The 15,198-nt window shown below is 43.4% G+C and overlaps 1 protein-coding gene across 2 annotated transcripts in view; it reads left to right on the top strand.

Annotated features, from left to right (window-relative positions):
* Nucleotides 1-15,198, top strand: part of ATRIP (ATR interacting protein) — a 289,338-nt gene that overhangs the window by 236,028 nt on the left and 38,112 nt on the right. For both annotated transcript variants that reach the window (XM_078661380.1, XM_078661379.1), the window contains exon 13: nt 1,315-1,564. In XM_078661380.1, the coding sequence (XP_078517506.1) occupies nt 1,315-1,564 (250 nt within the window). The remainder of the gene's footprint in view (nt 1-1,314; nt 1,565-15,198) is intronic.

The following is a 15,198-nucleotide window of genomic DNA, read 5'->3' as shown; positions in this document are numbered from 1 at the left end:
TTTAAGTGCTAAATTTAGGTTGTCTTCTGTTTCCCTAGGATTTCTAAATGTGGCCAGGTAACATTTGTCCAGGAGACCAATTGATATTATCCTTTGAGGCAGTGGCATCTGTATAAACTGTTTGACAATAGTCTTGAAATATAACTCCAACGTCTATATGAATGGTTTTGTTTGTAAACTTTCAAAAGCATGTAATGGGAGTTTGGCTTCTGTCTGTACTTTATAGTTATTTCTAGCTCGGCGTTCATGGCACTGTGCTAATCCTTTGCTTAAGAACGCTGCTAGAAAAACAGACCTTTGCTTTGAGGTGAGCAGATTCAGAGTGTTGGTGGTGTTGTAGGCGTGCTCCATATAAAGGAGCTGTTCTTTGCCTAAACTTGGGAACTAGCCAGAGGTCCCTTCTTCCTTTTTTGCATAATTTATGTGGGGCACTAAGCCTGGAAGGTTATTGTCTTTACTGTTAATAGCTAGTATTTTTCTGGCCCTCATTTAATGAAATGTAATATTTAGCTTAAACCTTGTGGGCTTGAATGCTTATATTCTTCATCAGAATCTTACTGTAATCTGATATAATGCTCACCTTTGGGGCTTCATATTTTAATAATTTAATTTATTTTTCGTGTATGCTTTAACGTTCTTAAGTCTTCTTAGGCATATATATTTCACAATACATTTCTCTGTTCGCTTTTAAGGCAAGGGTAGTTGTAGTAGAATTTGCATTATGCTTTGAAGACACATTTTATGGCAGATATCTGTCCATTATGAGGGTTCTTGAAAATAATGATTCATGTCCCCAGAAATCCGATTATTGTACAATGGATGTGTTGGGGTGTCTGCATTCAACCCTCATGTTTTGGAGAATTGTGTTTGGTGATCTAGAGGGAATTTTATCCATATACAGTCTTTTGTCTGCAATAGGATGTAAGGATAAATCGGGAAATGTATTTTGATATTAATGTGTGATTGAGTCTTAACTTAAGTATGTGGATGGGAGAAATAGGCATATTCACTCTTCTGGGGATTAAAAGGGTATCTGTTTTTGATGAGTTAATTAACTTCTGTAATAACATAAACTCTGCATGGTGAAGGGTCTGCATTTATATTCAGCAAATGTATTTAGATTTCATCTAAAATCTCCAGGAGAGTAGATCTTTTGGCAACATCATATCATGTTACCTGAAGCTTCTGTTGTCCATACTGTTCATTTGGAGGGTAAAATTAGGCTTCCATTGATTTAATTCCCCTGGAACTTGACAAAAACATATCTTGCTTCTAATATTGGAATTTTAATTAATTTGTTTTCTTTTGGTGCAGGCTGTAAAGGCACTTGTCATAATGCTACATCGACAGTGGCTGAAAGTGAGAAGACCTGAAAAAAGGCTTTGTGGATTTCAGAAAAAAGCAGTTCAGTTTTTACGCGACACCCTGTTGTTGCTGCATAGCCTCTCTCAAAAAGATAAAACTTTTAATGAACATTGCATGGAGGTTCTTCATCAGTATGACCAAGCAGTGCCTGGTATTCGAGCTATCTTCCGGAAATTACCTGACTTAAAGGAGAGCGAAGGTAATTTTTGTTTACTGAATATAATGTGTCTGCATAACACATTGCCTAACAACAGCTGTCTGAACAAGTATCTGCAGTTTGGTATAATTTATGGATTCAAGTAGGGTTACCTACCACTTTTATTACTTTCAGCCATGGACTGGAGCCTGGGATCGCAATTAAGAGGGCTTGGGCTTCCCTTCCAGTTCAGGGGCAGGAAGCAACAGCTAGTGTGAGTTGTCTTCACTTTGTGGATCCGACAGATAATAAGAGCTAGAGTTTGTAGATATCACAACAAGGAGCTGGGTAGCGAGCTAGGGCTGGTGGACCCCACTTTCTCCCAGCAAAGGGTGTGTGGGTACTTTTAGAGTAAGGTGTAGTGTAACATAAACCCTAGATCCTAGCCTGTGTGAATGGCTAGACTTCGTACTTTGGACTGAGGGTGGAGGATTGCAGCTTCACTTCATGAAGCAATGGCTTGTAAAACAGTTAGGGCGAGTAGTCGTCCTTTCACGGACTGAAGATAAGAATTCGCATTATGGCTTGGGAAAAGGGAATGCAGTTAAGTTGTTCACCCCTTAGGGATATTGATTCTTGAGAGTGATCTAAATATCCAGAATCCACAGTTCCTTAGATTTAAATTGTTTCTATTAGTGTCACAGAACAGAGTAAATTCCAATCATCATAAGCATAGTATGTACATTACACCATTATAGCATAGAAAAGTCCCAGCTTAAGTTTCGATGCTAACAATAAAATGGCGCCTGTGGAAATCCTTCAAATATGTCTTCAACTGTCCGTGTAGGGCTTTAAGGGCGAATAACAACTTGAAGAAGTAGAGCCATAAAAATAATCCACCTCCTAGGCCCAGAGGTAAACTGGTTGTCTCCTATCTCCAACCCTTGTATCCAATCTTCCAACAGAGGGCTCCTTGCTTGATGATTGTCCTACTCCTCCCATCGATTAAGATAACCATTCATTTCGGTCCACCAGAGTAAAATGGCAAGTTCTCCAAAAGCTTATTGGCCGTGTCCACCTGCAAGAAAATATACTTCTTCCCAGCCACCTCAGTCGCACTAGATAACCCATAGAAGCTGTGATTCCTTTCTCTGCCACACTTTTTCACCACCAGTAACCCCCTTTTTCTTGGCCAATGTCCCAGGGCTAAGGTTGAGGAAAGGAAGGAGCCTGTTCTTCCACTGGCATCACTCTGCCCTTTTTTACAGCAGCTTTCAACAGTCTATCCCTCAATTCAGTCATTAAAAGAGTGATCATCACCTTTCCTGTACCTGCAGTGTTGTCACCTTACCAGTTTCGAGTTATCTTGTATGCTCTCAAGGAAGACAATGCAGAAATTGTCCTTTAATGCTGCTGCCTGGGTATCACCGCTACAACCATCACTCAAGTGTATACCACTTGTTGAGGCACTCAAATATGGTTTCGAGTGGGGAAATCGCTTCGATCACATTTGAGTGGAAACCGGATATGCCATTTCACAGCATTGAAGGTCTCTTGAGACTGTTCTTCAACTTGTATTCTTCTTTTTACAATCTCCTGTTGCCACTCAGTCCCTTACTGTCAAACCTTTCAATTTACCTTTTACGATTTTCTCTGTGTCTGAATACTGGCTGATCTTTCAGCTGGCTCCTTTTAGTTGATAGAAACATAAGAGCATCATTGCACCTGGCGAAGGTCGGCTTACACACCAGATTCCACACCCATTGCATCTTTAACTTTGTTAGAGTGGCCACCTCATGAATGTAAATCTTCCTTGCATGTCTCCTGTCATCCATCTTTGCTAGCAGAATTGATCTTTCAATAACATAAACAGTAAATATGGCCGCGGTTAGGCTGCCGGGGCGATCTCAATGTCTCCGTAGGCTGAGATCCCAGCTCACCACATGCTGCTGGATATTTCATGAGAGGTCCCCTTGGGCCCGAAACGTTGACCCTGCACTTGGAGAATTCCTCTAGTCCTGTCCCCACCTTGCCCTCTTGTCCAGTGTTTCACCCAGGCCATCAGGTCTCTCGTTATCTGCACGGTCAATGGAGGTTTGCCACAGGCAGCTGACTTTCTCTCATCAATCTGCGTGGAGGTGCCACTGTTATTCCCAGAGAGATGGCACAAGACATGGATCTTTTCTGTTTGGCTTTTCTGATTGGCTTCCAAGGCCACTCAGTTCAGCCGCAGTGCAATCGGCTGCTCTTCATGCATTCCCGTTCAGGCTCCGAGAGTTTGGAGGCCCCGGGAGCCACACTGGTGAGCCGTAGATCGTGGATCTTGGCAAGAGAACTCGGAAGGCGTCTCCTTGCTCACCCTCCAGCACTGCACCATCCACAATTCATTAAACGGATGGAAAGAAAGAAAGCACATAATGTAAAGAGTGAAAGGGCATCTCTTTGGGAGAGATGATTCCGGAGAGCAGAGCATCTTTAGGTAGGGTAAATGATGGAATAGGGTGCAAGGTGTGCCTGCGTATTGGATGGGGAAGAGCACAAGTTTGAAGAGATTGGGAGAGGAGAGGATACAATAGGGACTGAGTAGGAGTAAAGAAGAGATATCAGAATTTAAAGGTGCAGGTTGGGGGAGCTTGTGAATTTAGAGACTGCACGGTGGGTAACATCACATCAGATGAGAGAGTCCAGAAGAGGGGGAGAGCACAAGACTGGGGAGTTAAAGGACCAAAAGGATTAAACTAATGTAGGGTGGGAGAGCGAATATTAACACAGTCTGAGAATATCATAGTTTAGTGCAGGGGTCTCCACCAGGTCGATTGCGAGCTACCAGTAGCTCTTATGCTATTTCTGATTAGTTCGCACATGATCATTGACTGTCAGCTGGTTTGACCATATGCACCTGCTAAAATGTTACGGTAGTACTGTAAAAAAACAGTGCACCACTTGCTTTCGGTGGGGCCTGGGAAGCTGACAATGTAGGACCATGTCGGCCACACTCTTGAAAAATTATTTGTTTTTCTTTCATTTTTTTTTGCTGCTTTTTTGTTTCCTTTGCTTGCCACTTTCTTTTTTTTTTTTTACTACTCTTCACTCTATCTTTCAGTTTTATTGACTCCTTTTTTACTTCTGAGTTCTTGCACTCTGTTCTTGTTGTTTTTTTCTTTCCTTTTCTCCTTTCTTCTACTTCTCTCCCTGGTCTATTTTTTCTCCCTCTTATATTCCCTCCAGCCGTCTCGCAATAACCTCCTTTCCTGATTTTTCTCTTTCCCTTTGTTTTTTCTTTCTTGCTCTACTTTTCTACCTTTTCTTCTCGACCGGTGCACTACTGGCTCTCCTTTCCTCGGTCCTTCACTTTTTTTTTTTTTTTTTTTTTTTTTATAAAGACCTTTAGTGCTTAGATCACAGTTGACAATCCTTGCTTACAACCCATCGGGCCGGCGTACAATCAAGCATTTAGTGGTAACAGTACAATAACACAGCCCCGTGCCGTCAACCCGGGGGTACGGCGGCGTATCGGTGTTCAAGGATACGAGATCAAGAAGGCTGGTGTAGGATGAGGAAGGTCAAGTTTTACAATTTGCAATATTATGCACATAGTAAGGTCCATAGTATTAACTTCTGCTTCCAGAAAGGAACTAACAAAAACAAACCCCCCGGTAACTTGGTCGTCAGGTTACAGAACTATTTGGTTCTGGGCAGTGCTGGTGTGCGCAAAGTGACTAGATGTCTTTAATAGCATTGACTCGGTTAGCCATGGCCAATGTCACATGTCCAAGGAGCTAGATTGCGTGGTTGGAGGAGGCTCACATATATTCCCTCTGTATTCATTCCATCTGGACCAAAGTTCTACCCATTTGCGAGGACATCCTCTCGTGACTTATGTGGTAAATAAATAAATAATACCTCTATTTTTGACTGGACATAACAATAACAAATAGCTCAATAAATAAGAGTCAAGATTCGAGGTAGTAGGAGTTTGCAGGTTTTAATACAGCATAAAGGACAGGAACAGGACAACCTGCACGGGCAAGATCTGGGATGGCTAGCCAACAGGGGGGCCCCCGACAGCTGTCGGGCAGGAGCTGGAATGAGCGCGCTGGCTTTTAATAACAGTACACAAGTATATATAGTTAAAACAATTGCATTACAGTACATACAGTAGGCGTAACAGTGGGTGGGGCCTATAGCAGTCGCGAAAGATAAGGCTGAAAGTAGGTGTAACAAGAGGCGTGAACAGGGCGTATACATAGACATGTGATGTAAACGTAACGGAATATGTCATAAATGGGGCGGAAACATGGAGGGGGCTACCTAAGGAGCCGGGACCTCTAACCTAGTGGTGCGCGCAAATTGGCAATGACGTGTTACCAGGGAGAAGCTGGGGGCTATGACTTCTGAGCTAGAAGGAGAGACGAAAGTCTGGAGAGTCAGAGCGACATGTACCTAAACACTATCTAGTATCTGATGTTTAGAGAACATGTTGATAGAATCCAAAAGTTATCAGGGCAAAGGCTAACAGACACTAAGACTGGTGCATGCATTGTTCTACATGTAGTGTGTGTTGAGGAATATTAAATGACCATAAATACAGTATTTCTCTTACATGGAGACGTAAAGGCTAGACGATGACTGAAACTATTGATGCGATTCAGTAGCTTAGGAATGCAGAGAAGGAGAGCTGGACTGATAACTAGAATCATAACATACTCTTGGCAGACTGACAGGCAGAGCCAGGCCGAGCCGGGCACTGTGAGGCAGGAAGTAAGTGAAGGGTCAGGGATACAGGTGGGGGCTGTATCGCTCCTCGGCGAGGGTTCAGGAGACAGGAGCTGAATCGGAGTCCGGGCCCTTTTGAGGCCTAGAAACAGGGACTTTACAATGAAATAACGTGCACACTGAGAAACGTGGCAACGTAGCTTTACATAGGCCTAATACTCGTAGCTTTCACGAGGACTGGAAACTGGCATACTAGAGATGGACACAACTGTAATTGCGTCTTTAATCGATCATGGGGAATACATATGCATATTAATCGTGCACATATAACATAACATGGGGAACACGTAGGGACACAGAACATGGCAAAATTTACTTTTCCACATTCCCTCCTTGTCACTACGTTTCCATCAGGAAACATCAATATTCATGATACCATCTATCATTTCATACAGTATCATTTGCTCGTCTCGAATTTTCTTGGAACGGGATTTAGGACGGGACTTGGGACTAGGAATACAAGAGGTAGCACAAATGCCGCAAATCGCAGGGCCACATTGTATACAGAGGCAGCAACTGAATATGATCGCTACTGCAATACCTAGAAATGACAATATTTTCCATCCCCAGGCAGAAATAATACTCCAAAACCAACCGGACCATGTCCAGGTGCCTGGATCCTGGTGTAACTGATGGGCAATTTTATGAAGTCTGGTTATAGCTGAATAAACAGACGGCGCGTTATTTGGAATGAAAATGCAGCAACTAGATCCGATGACTCTACATGCTCCTCCTCTATCGGCCAGTATGACGTCAAGAACGAGACGATTTTGGAGCACGACAAATCTCATAGCAGATTGCTCTTCGGTTAAGTTACCTAGGGCAGAAGCAGTCTCATTCACTACTGCCTCAAGGGTTCTGGTTAATCTACGGATTAACTTACTATTCTGGATAGGTCCTATAAAGAAAAAGAATCCTCTATTGAAATCTGTATACTGTTCTAGAGCAGTTTCAGTTTGATCGACAATCGGGGATTCAATCTCCCTTCTATGTCTAATGTATACTAGATGTGTGTTTCTATGATAATCGGACGGGGCTAGGAAAACTGGTGGCAGTAGGAAGGCAATGTAACAGGTTCCCTCCCAATCGAGGGGCAGACGAACATATGCGGTCTGACCACAAACAAAATAAGAATGACGTGAAGCTTTAAAAATAGATTTCCCACTGTCACTATACTTGACAATAGTAGTACAATCACTATGTCCTACATGTACGGAACCATTATTTCTGACACATAATTCGCCTTTGACTGGTAATACTGAAATAGCAGGTAAGTCTGGAGTAGGATCAGACTGAACATTCAGGACCATGAAATTCGAAGAATAATTACCCAAATTATAAACTTCATTTTCTAGATCTAACCCTGTTCTGTGGGGAAGACCTTGCTTGTCTGGAAAACATGTACTGTTCAGAAGGGACGTATCATTTGAGGATGACGTTAACGTGGACCATGCTCCACATGAACCATTATGTGAAAACGGATAAGGAAAGAGTGGCAGAACTCCTTTCGGTGTCTGGAAAGGGGGGAGTCGACCACACACCCAACAATTAGTGGCATTGCTGGTCTGGTGTGAATAATGTAACATACGGATGAATGAATTGTTGCGCATAGCAAGACGATAGGATAGTTCGTGAGGAGGTAGATCACTAAACGTGTGCTCTACTGTAGCATTAGAAGACTTATTTACATGAGAAATTGGAAAACATAAATGAAATGCATAACTCGTGCAGGTAACCATTAAGCTTAAAAACAATATAAAACTTAGAAAAACGATACATCGGATTGAGTTTTGACTAACTCTCTCACTATGGGGGTCTATCTCATACATGTCAGATACCTGTCTAACCGTTTCACCTAGGGGAGGACTTAGACAATTAAACTGGCTGACTTATTTTACTAGACCGGAGCTTACTTTTATACTCCTGCTGTGGAGTTTTCTCTAACAGGGGAGGTTTGGTATCCATGTCATTTGCGGGACAGTCCTTAAGAATAGTTTCTTGGCAGTCTTTAAAATCTTGACAATCCTTGGAAATGTTCTTGGAAACAGCTTTTAGTCCGTGAAATTTCTTGACGTGTGACAGATGCACCCACCCCTTCCTGCCTTCCAACTTGACGGCAGTACGGGTGGTTAGAAGGACTAACTTCGGCTCCTTCCAGCGAGGCTCCAGCGGACTTGAACGATCAAAATTCCGGACGAGAACCAAGCTTCCTGGAACGATTTCATGCGGTTTCACCTCGGTATTGTCTGGAAATGCGGCGGCAACCTGTGAACGACAAGAGTGTAGGGCAGACATCAAGGAAGCTAGGTAATCTGTCAGCATATTACTGGAAACATCTGTAATACTTCGGGGTCTGGGTGTACCCCATACATTCGGGGGGCGGCCGAATACGACCTCATAAGGGGACAGACCTGATCTGGAATGTGTGACCATGCGCATATAGAACAGAGCGACTGGCAGGGCAACTAACCAGTCTACACCTTTTTCTTGACAGATTTTGGCAATGCGGATTTTCAAGGTTTGATTATGTCTCTCTACGAGACCGGCTGCTTCTGGATGGCGTACACAATGGAACTTCCACTGGTACCCTAACAAAAGGGAAACGTGCTTCATTAATTCAGATGAGAATGGCTGGCCGTTATCAGAATACACGACCCTAGGGAGTCCATAGCGGGGGAAATATTCACGAACCAGCTGCTTGGCAGTGGTCGCGGCTGTGTAATCTGGGACTGGATATGCTTCTGTCCACCTGGACAAAGCGCATACAACTACAAGGACATACTTGAAACCTCGACATCGCTCCATCTGAATATAATCCATTTGGAGGACTTCAAAAGGGTGGTCAGGGGGTTGGAATCCACCTTGTTCCACCGGGACACTTTTACCTGGATTGAATTGACAACATATCATACAAGTACGGACTTTCTGCTTGGCTGCAGCTCGTAAATGCTTGTTAAACCAGATGTTCTGGATACTGTCTATCATGGCTTTTTCTCCTAAGTGTGCTGGACTATGTGCGGTATTGATAATGACTTGAACCATAGAGTCGGGGAGAAACCATGTGGCCTTTCCCTTCGTCACCCATCCCTGATCTGTCTGGACCCCTCCTTGTTCGGACCATTTCTTGATTTCTTCGGGAGTAGCATGTAACTGGATATCTATGACATCTTGAGTAGGGTCCTTAACTGTCATACAAGTAGTCTGTTCTAGAGTGGATGTCGGTGTCTTGTTAACTGGTATGTCTGGTGTCTGTGCTGTAAGCTTGGCTGTTCGATCTGCTAGATCATTACCTTGAGAAATAATGTCTGTAACTTTCGTATGTGCTTTGCATTTCATAATAGCGATGGATGTCGGTAAATGTATTGCATCTAACAGAGCTTGAATAAGGAAACCATGCTGAATCTTGGTTCCATGAGAAGTCATGAAACCTCTCTCCTGCCAGAGCACTCCGAAGTCGTGTACAACTCCGAATGCGTAGCGTGAATCTGTGTAAATATTAACTTTCAGGTTCTTGGCATGTATGCAGGCTTGAGTCAGAGCAACTAGCTCTGCTGCTTGAGCAGACAGGGTGTCAATACGGTGTGTTTCAATAACTTCAGTGTCAGTAGTCACTGCATACGCGGCTACTAGTTCTCCTGTACTCGTTCTCATACATGAACCATCCACATAAAGTGTCAGGTCGGGATCTGGTAATGGAATATCTGTCAGGTCTTGTCTTGGCTTAGTCATAGTGTTAACAACTTCCACACAGTCATGTGTGGCAGGATTTGAAGTAACTGACGGTAACAGTGTAGCAGGATTTAGAACGTTGCAGCGTCTGATTTCTATGTGTGGCTGGAACAGTGTTAGTTCATAACCTGTCAAACGTGCAATTGTCAAGTGCTGGGTCTGCGTTCGGTTTAAAAGAACTTCCACGGAGTGTGGAACTTGTACTGTCAGGGAATGTCCTAATACTATGGAATCACTTTGTCTGATAGCTAGTGCTGTGGCTGCAACTGACTTGAGGCACGCAGGCAGAGCCTGGGCTACTGGATCTAGTGTGCTCAAAAAATAAGCACAGGGCTTGTATTGTCCGGCTTGATCTTGTGTGAGAACGGATAATGCTGTACCATCACGTTCTGTGACAAAAAGTGTAAAAGGCTTACTGTAGTTCGGTGTTGCTAGAACAGGAGCTTGGCATAAAGCTTTCTTTAATTCATTAAAACTAAGTGTATGTTCAGATGTCCAAGGGAGAACAGTCGATACGGCTGCCTCCTGTGTCGTTAACTGTATCAGTGGTTTGGCTAGAAATGCATACTGAGGAATCCATTGTCGGCAATAAGAAGTGAGGCCGATAAAAGCACGTACCTCCTTCTGGGTCTTGGGCTGAGGAAGACTCGCTATTAACTGGATACGGTCAGGTGTCAACTGCCTACCCCACTTGGACAGTAAGTGGCCTAAGTAGATCACTTGCTGGACACAGAATTGAAGCTTTGAAGGGGACACCTTGTGCCCCATCTCGGCTAGGAAATACAGAACTGTAAGTGATGCTCGCTCGCAAGCACGTTCAGAACGGGCTGTGATCAGTAGATCATCGACATACTGGAGCAGGGCAGTGTCAGTTGGCATGTGAATGTTGTCTAGTTGTCTCTTAAGTGCTTGACTGTAGATGCTAGGACTTTCTGTGAAACCTTGAGGAGCTCGTGTGAATTTATAGCTCCTTCCATTTAAACAGAATCCGAAAAGGTACTGGCTGTCTGGATGAATGGGGACACTGAAAAATGCATTCTTGAGGTCGATTACGGTAAAGAATATTGCCTCAGGATCAATAGCTGTCAATAGAGATGAGATATCTGGAACAACTGGGTACTGGGGAATGATACATTTATTGAGTTCTCGAAGGTCAATCACTAATCGATATACTGGGGGTGCATTTGGATCAGTACGTTTCATGACTGGAATGATAGGAAAATTACATACATTGGAGTCAGTTTCTACAACTACTCCTTGAGCAATGAGCTCGTCAATAATTTTGGATAAGGCTGCTACAGCCTCAGGTGGCAATCTGTACTGTCTGATTCTTGGCAGGACTATACCTTGCTTGAGAGTCACACGATGGGGTGTGATTTGTATAAAACCAACATCAGTTGGACTTGCGCCCATAGATGCTGCGGAACATTAGACAATCTCGGATCAAAATCTCGTAAAACATAGTGACCCTTGAAGTCACGTAAAAACAAACGTATTCCCTCTGGGGAACAGCAAATAACTGCACCTAATTCTTTCAGTGTCTTAATACCTAACAAATTTTCTGGACATGACTTCGTAAGCAATAGATCAGTAGTTCGGGACAATGGACCTACTTCTAGAGTAACTGGTTTGGAAATCTCGTTAACAATTGGCTTTCCTGAAAATCCAAGGGAAACATTTCTAGAGCCTGAGAGCGGAGCCCCAGGAACCTCGTCGTGACTAATGGTAGTCCTACTTGCCCCTGTATCAATCAGAAACTTTCTGTCTTTCCCTAATACTTGACTGTGAACATAGGGACTTTCTTGATCTACAGGAATCTCGATGAGAGGCAAGCCTACCTCCCTCTCTAGGCTGTTTCATGAATACGCTTGATACTCTGGATACTCTGTCTGTGCATACTGGTACATCTGCTGTGTAACATGCTGTGTTGCAGCTATAGGCTGCGGTGCTGGAACTGTCTGTTGTGCATTCTGTGGCTGAGAAGTCTGTGAAACCTGTTCTTGTCTAGGCGGACGTGGTCTTTCTTTAGTTTTACCCGTCGCTATATTATGTTTCAGAACTGCACACTCGTTTATAAAATGACCTGGCTGTTTACAGTAATTGCATGTCCCTTTAACGGGAGCTGCGGGATGACTGGCTTGATTCGGACCCCTCTTCTGACTGTCTTGTGGAACAGATTGTGCAACTAGTACTTTCATTTTCGTGTCTTTCATACGTCTTCTCTCGTGTTCTTGCTCTTCTCTGATTCTATTCTGGTGATACTGGAGCATCTGTAACATCTGGGACGGGGTACTAGCTTGCCAGGTACTTTCGACTTTCAAAACTCGATTCTTAACTTGTGGACTTGAATTCTCGACTAATTTAGTAACAAAAAGATGAGGGTATGACTCACTACTCGTCTTCAAACCACTGTTGATGCTAAAACATTTCTCAAATCTAGAATAAAAATCACTAGTATCTTCGTCTTGTTTCTGTTTACAGGCTGAGATTGCATCCCAGTCTTCCTTTTTAGTGGCTAATAATCTAGGCAAAACTTGTATCAGTAATTCTGGTAATTCTTTACATTTATCTCCAAGACCGGTACCTGGTACTCGTATCTTATCTTCAGCTTCTAGAGCTGTCCAATCGATCTTTTTCTCTCCCACCTCCCAATCTTGTTCCTTGAGTTTTTCATATATGCCCGCAGGCAACAGGACTTTTAGCATTTTAATAATATCTGGATACGTGTATTCTCCCATACGGAGCATGTCTTTTAATTCTCGGTGGAACCCTGCTGGATCTTTATCGTGACAGGGAATTAATTTCTTCATCTCTAAGAGTTCCATCTTGGTAACTGGGGTGTAAACAAATACTCGTTGCATTTCACCATCTGGTGTCCTAACTGGGTGTACTTCTCGTAACGGATGCTGTCTGTCTATGTAAAACGGTTTACTTTCTGGGGGTGAGACGTGAACAAAATGCGGATTCAGAAACGTTCTATATTTGTGGCGCTGTTCTAGAATGACACTAATTATATCAGTACCTAAACCTTTCCATCTATACTGGAGTAACTCGTTCAGGATATCATGTAACGGACCTGGATCAGAATGTTGACCCTCATACAGCGTAATGAGGTGCTGGATCATATACATACCCCCCAGTCGCTGCTCGGCTGGGGGCAGTTTCAGAAACATTTGTGCCACTATTTCGTCTGGAAAAGTGGTAGAATCAGTAATCCATCGGACTGCTGATCGGGCTAGTTCTTGTTCATGCATAGTACTTAATTCACTATAACCGATTCGTGATTTCAGAACTTGATCGGTAGCTTGAAATACTTGTTCTAGAGAACCTTGTTCTGGTGCTGGAAGATGAACAGTTTTCTTGTGTTCTAGGCGTAAATGTCGGTCTAGAATTCTAGATTTACCTACATACGCTATTCTGGCGGTATTCTCGTCGTCTACCTCTTCAGTAGAAGAGTCATTTTCTTTCTCGCTTACTTGTGCTTCTTTGCGTTGTTCGTGTAACCTTATTATTTCTTTACGTATTTTCTTGTACATACTCTCTATACTATTGAGTGTCTTGTGCTTACCCTCGGCTATATTATCACTCCACTTTGTCAGAATTCTCATTTCGGTCGGATCTTTAGTCGGGGAATCTTGTTCCCGTATTAAACAATTGATCAGAAACTTTAATAACATGAACTGGATCTCAGATTTCCTGAGAGACATGACTTCAGCAATACTTTCTGGATCTTGTCCTGTACGAATGAAACGATACATTCTGTCTAGATCTTCTTTCATATTCGGTAGGGTGACCAAATACTCGGACACCTGCCTTATACGTACGGAATATATAACCATACTATCCTCGCCTGGGACTGGATCATAACAGCATTCAGTAAGAAGTCGCCTGATTTCTGCAATGGACTTATATTTAGGCGTACGCTGTAACGCACGTTCATGTAACTCGACTGCTCCTAAACGTCTACTTGGCGGCGGGGTACCAGGAGGACCTCCTCCCGCGGCCCCTATACTGGAATCGTCGACTGATACTCTTCGTGCTGGCAAAGTGACTGATGTGGCGGGAATTTGTACTACGGGCTGGACCGGGGGTACCGTAACAGGTACTGCCACAGGTGCCCCGGTGGCTGGAGGATCATGAATTACATTATTTACAGGAGCTGGCGGAACAGGATTTGCATATTCTGGGACTGTGTCGTCCAAATAGGACGAGAGAAAAATCTCAGCTGCGGTCTGTTTGTGACGCAGATTGGTCGGAACTAAAGGTGGCGGAAAATTACTGGATGCTTCCGGGGTTGCTTTTGGCAAGCCCTCGGCAAGAAGAGGGTACATACCCTTAATAAGGGCATTTCTCTGTCTGTCTGACTGTTCGGTTTTAACTCGTTCACCTATTTCGATTAATTCCTTTTCTTGGGCTCTTTCTAAGGATTCTCTACTTAATTCTGACTTTCTGATTTCTTTTTCGGTTCTTTTATGAGATTCTTTGCGCCATAACTCGATGGCATCTTTCTGTGACTGTCTGGCTTTCTTTTTCCATAATACTTCTTCTACTCGCATGATGCACTCGGCATCCCATGTACCCGATACAGGCCATCTGTACTTTTCTTCTAACTGTTTGGTGTACTCCACCCATAAATCTAGATATAATATGGCACTTATGCCATGCTTCTGATACATAAAATGACCTGGACTGTCCCTAGGCGGGACAGGAACTGCTTCTTCTAACAGACCTTTTCTAGTTTTTAACTGACGTAGTTTGGAAAACAATGGCATGACTGGGCTGGAGTCTAGACACAATACAATACACAATGAACACGATGATTACTAAACAACACATTCATACCACGACATTGAAATACATGAATGACATTTAGGATAACAGTTCGGACAAAACACTACCTGGAATACTGAAAACAGAATACATGAATTTCTCGAGAACAGAACGGACTAGAACAGAAACTAGATGCACTGCTAAAACAGTACGAAACTTACCGGTCTCATAAAGAGACACGTCAGGACCCGCATCCACCTAAGTGGACACTTCGTGTTGGATCTGCGTACCCAAACCCACGGACCAGAGACAATGCAATTGACCCTGTCTAGATACTACCCCAGCAACGGTACTCACCGGGCAGCAAGAACGGAAGGCCTCGGACTGGACTGGACTGCTTCGACACCGGACGGACGAACTTC

Source organism: Lissotriton helveticus, chromosome 9 (genome assembly GCF_964261635.1).
Source record: "Lissotriton helveticus chromosome 9, aLisHel1.1, whole genome shotgun sequence".
NCBI lineage: Eukaryota > Metazoa > Chordata > Amphibia > Caudata > Salamandridae > Lissotriton > Lissotriton helveticus.
Note: the sequence above shows the minus strand (reverse complement) of the source record. Positions and strands in the feature narration are given on the sequence as shown.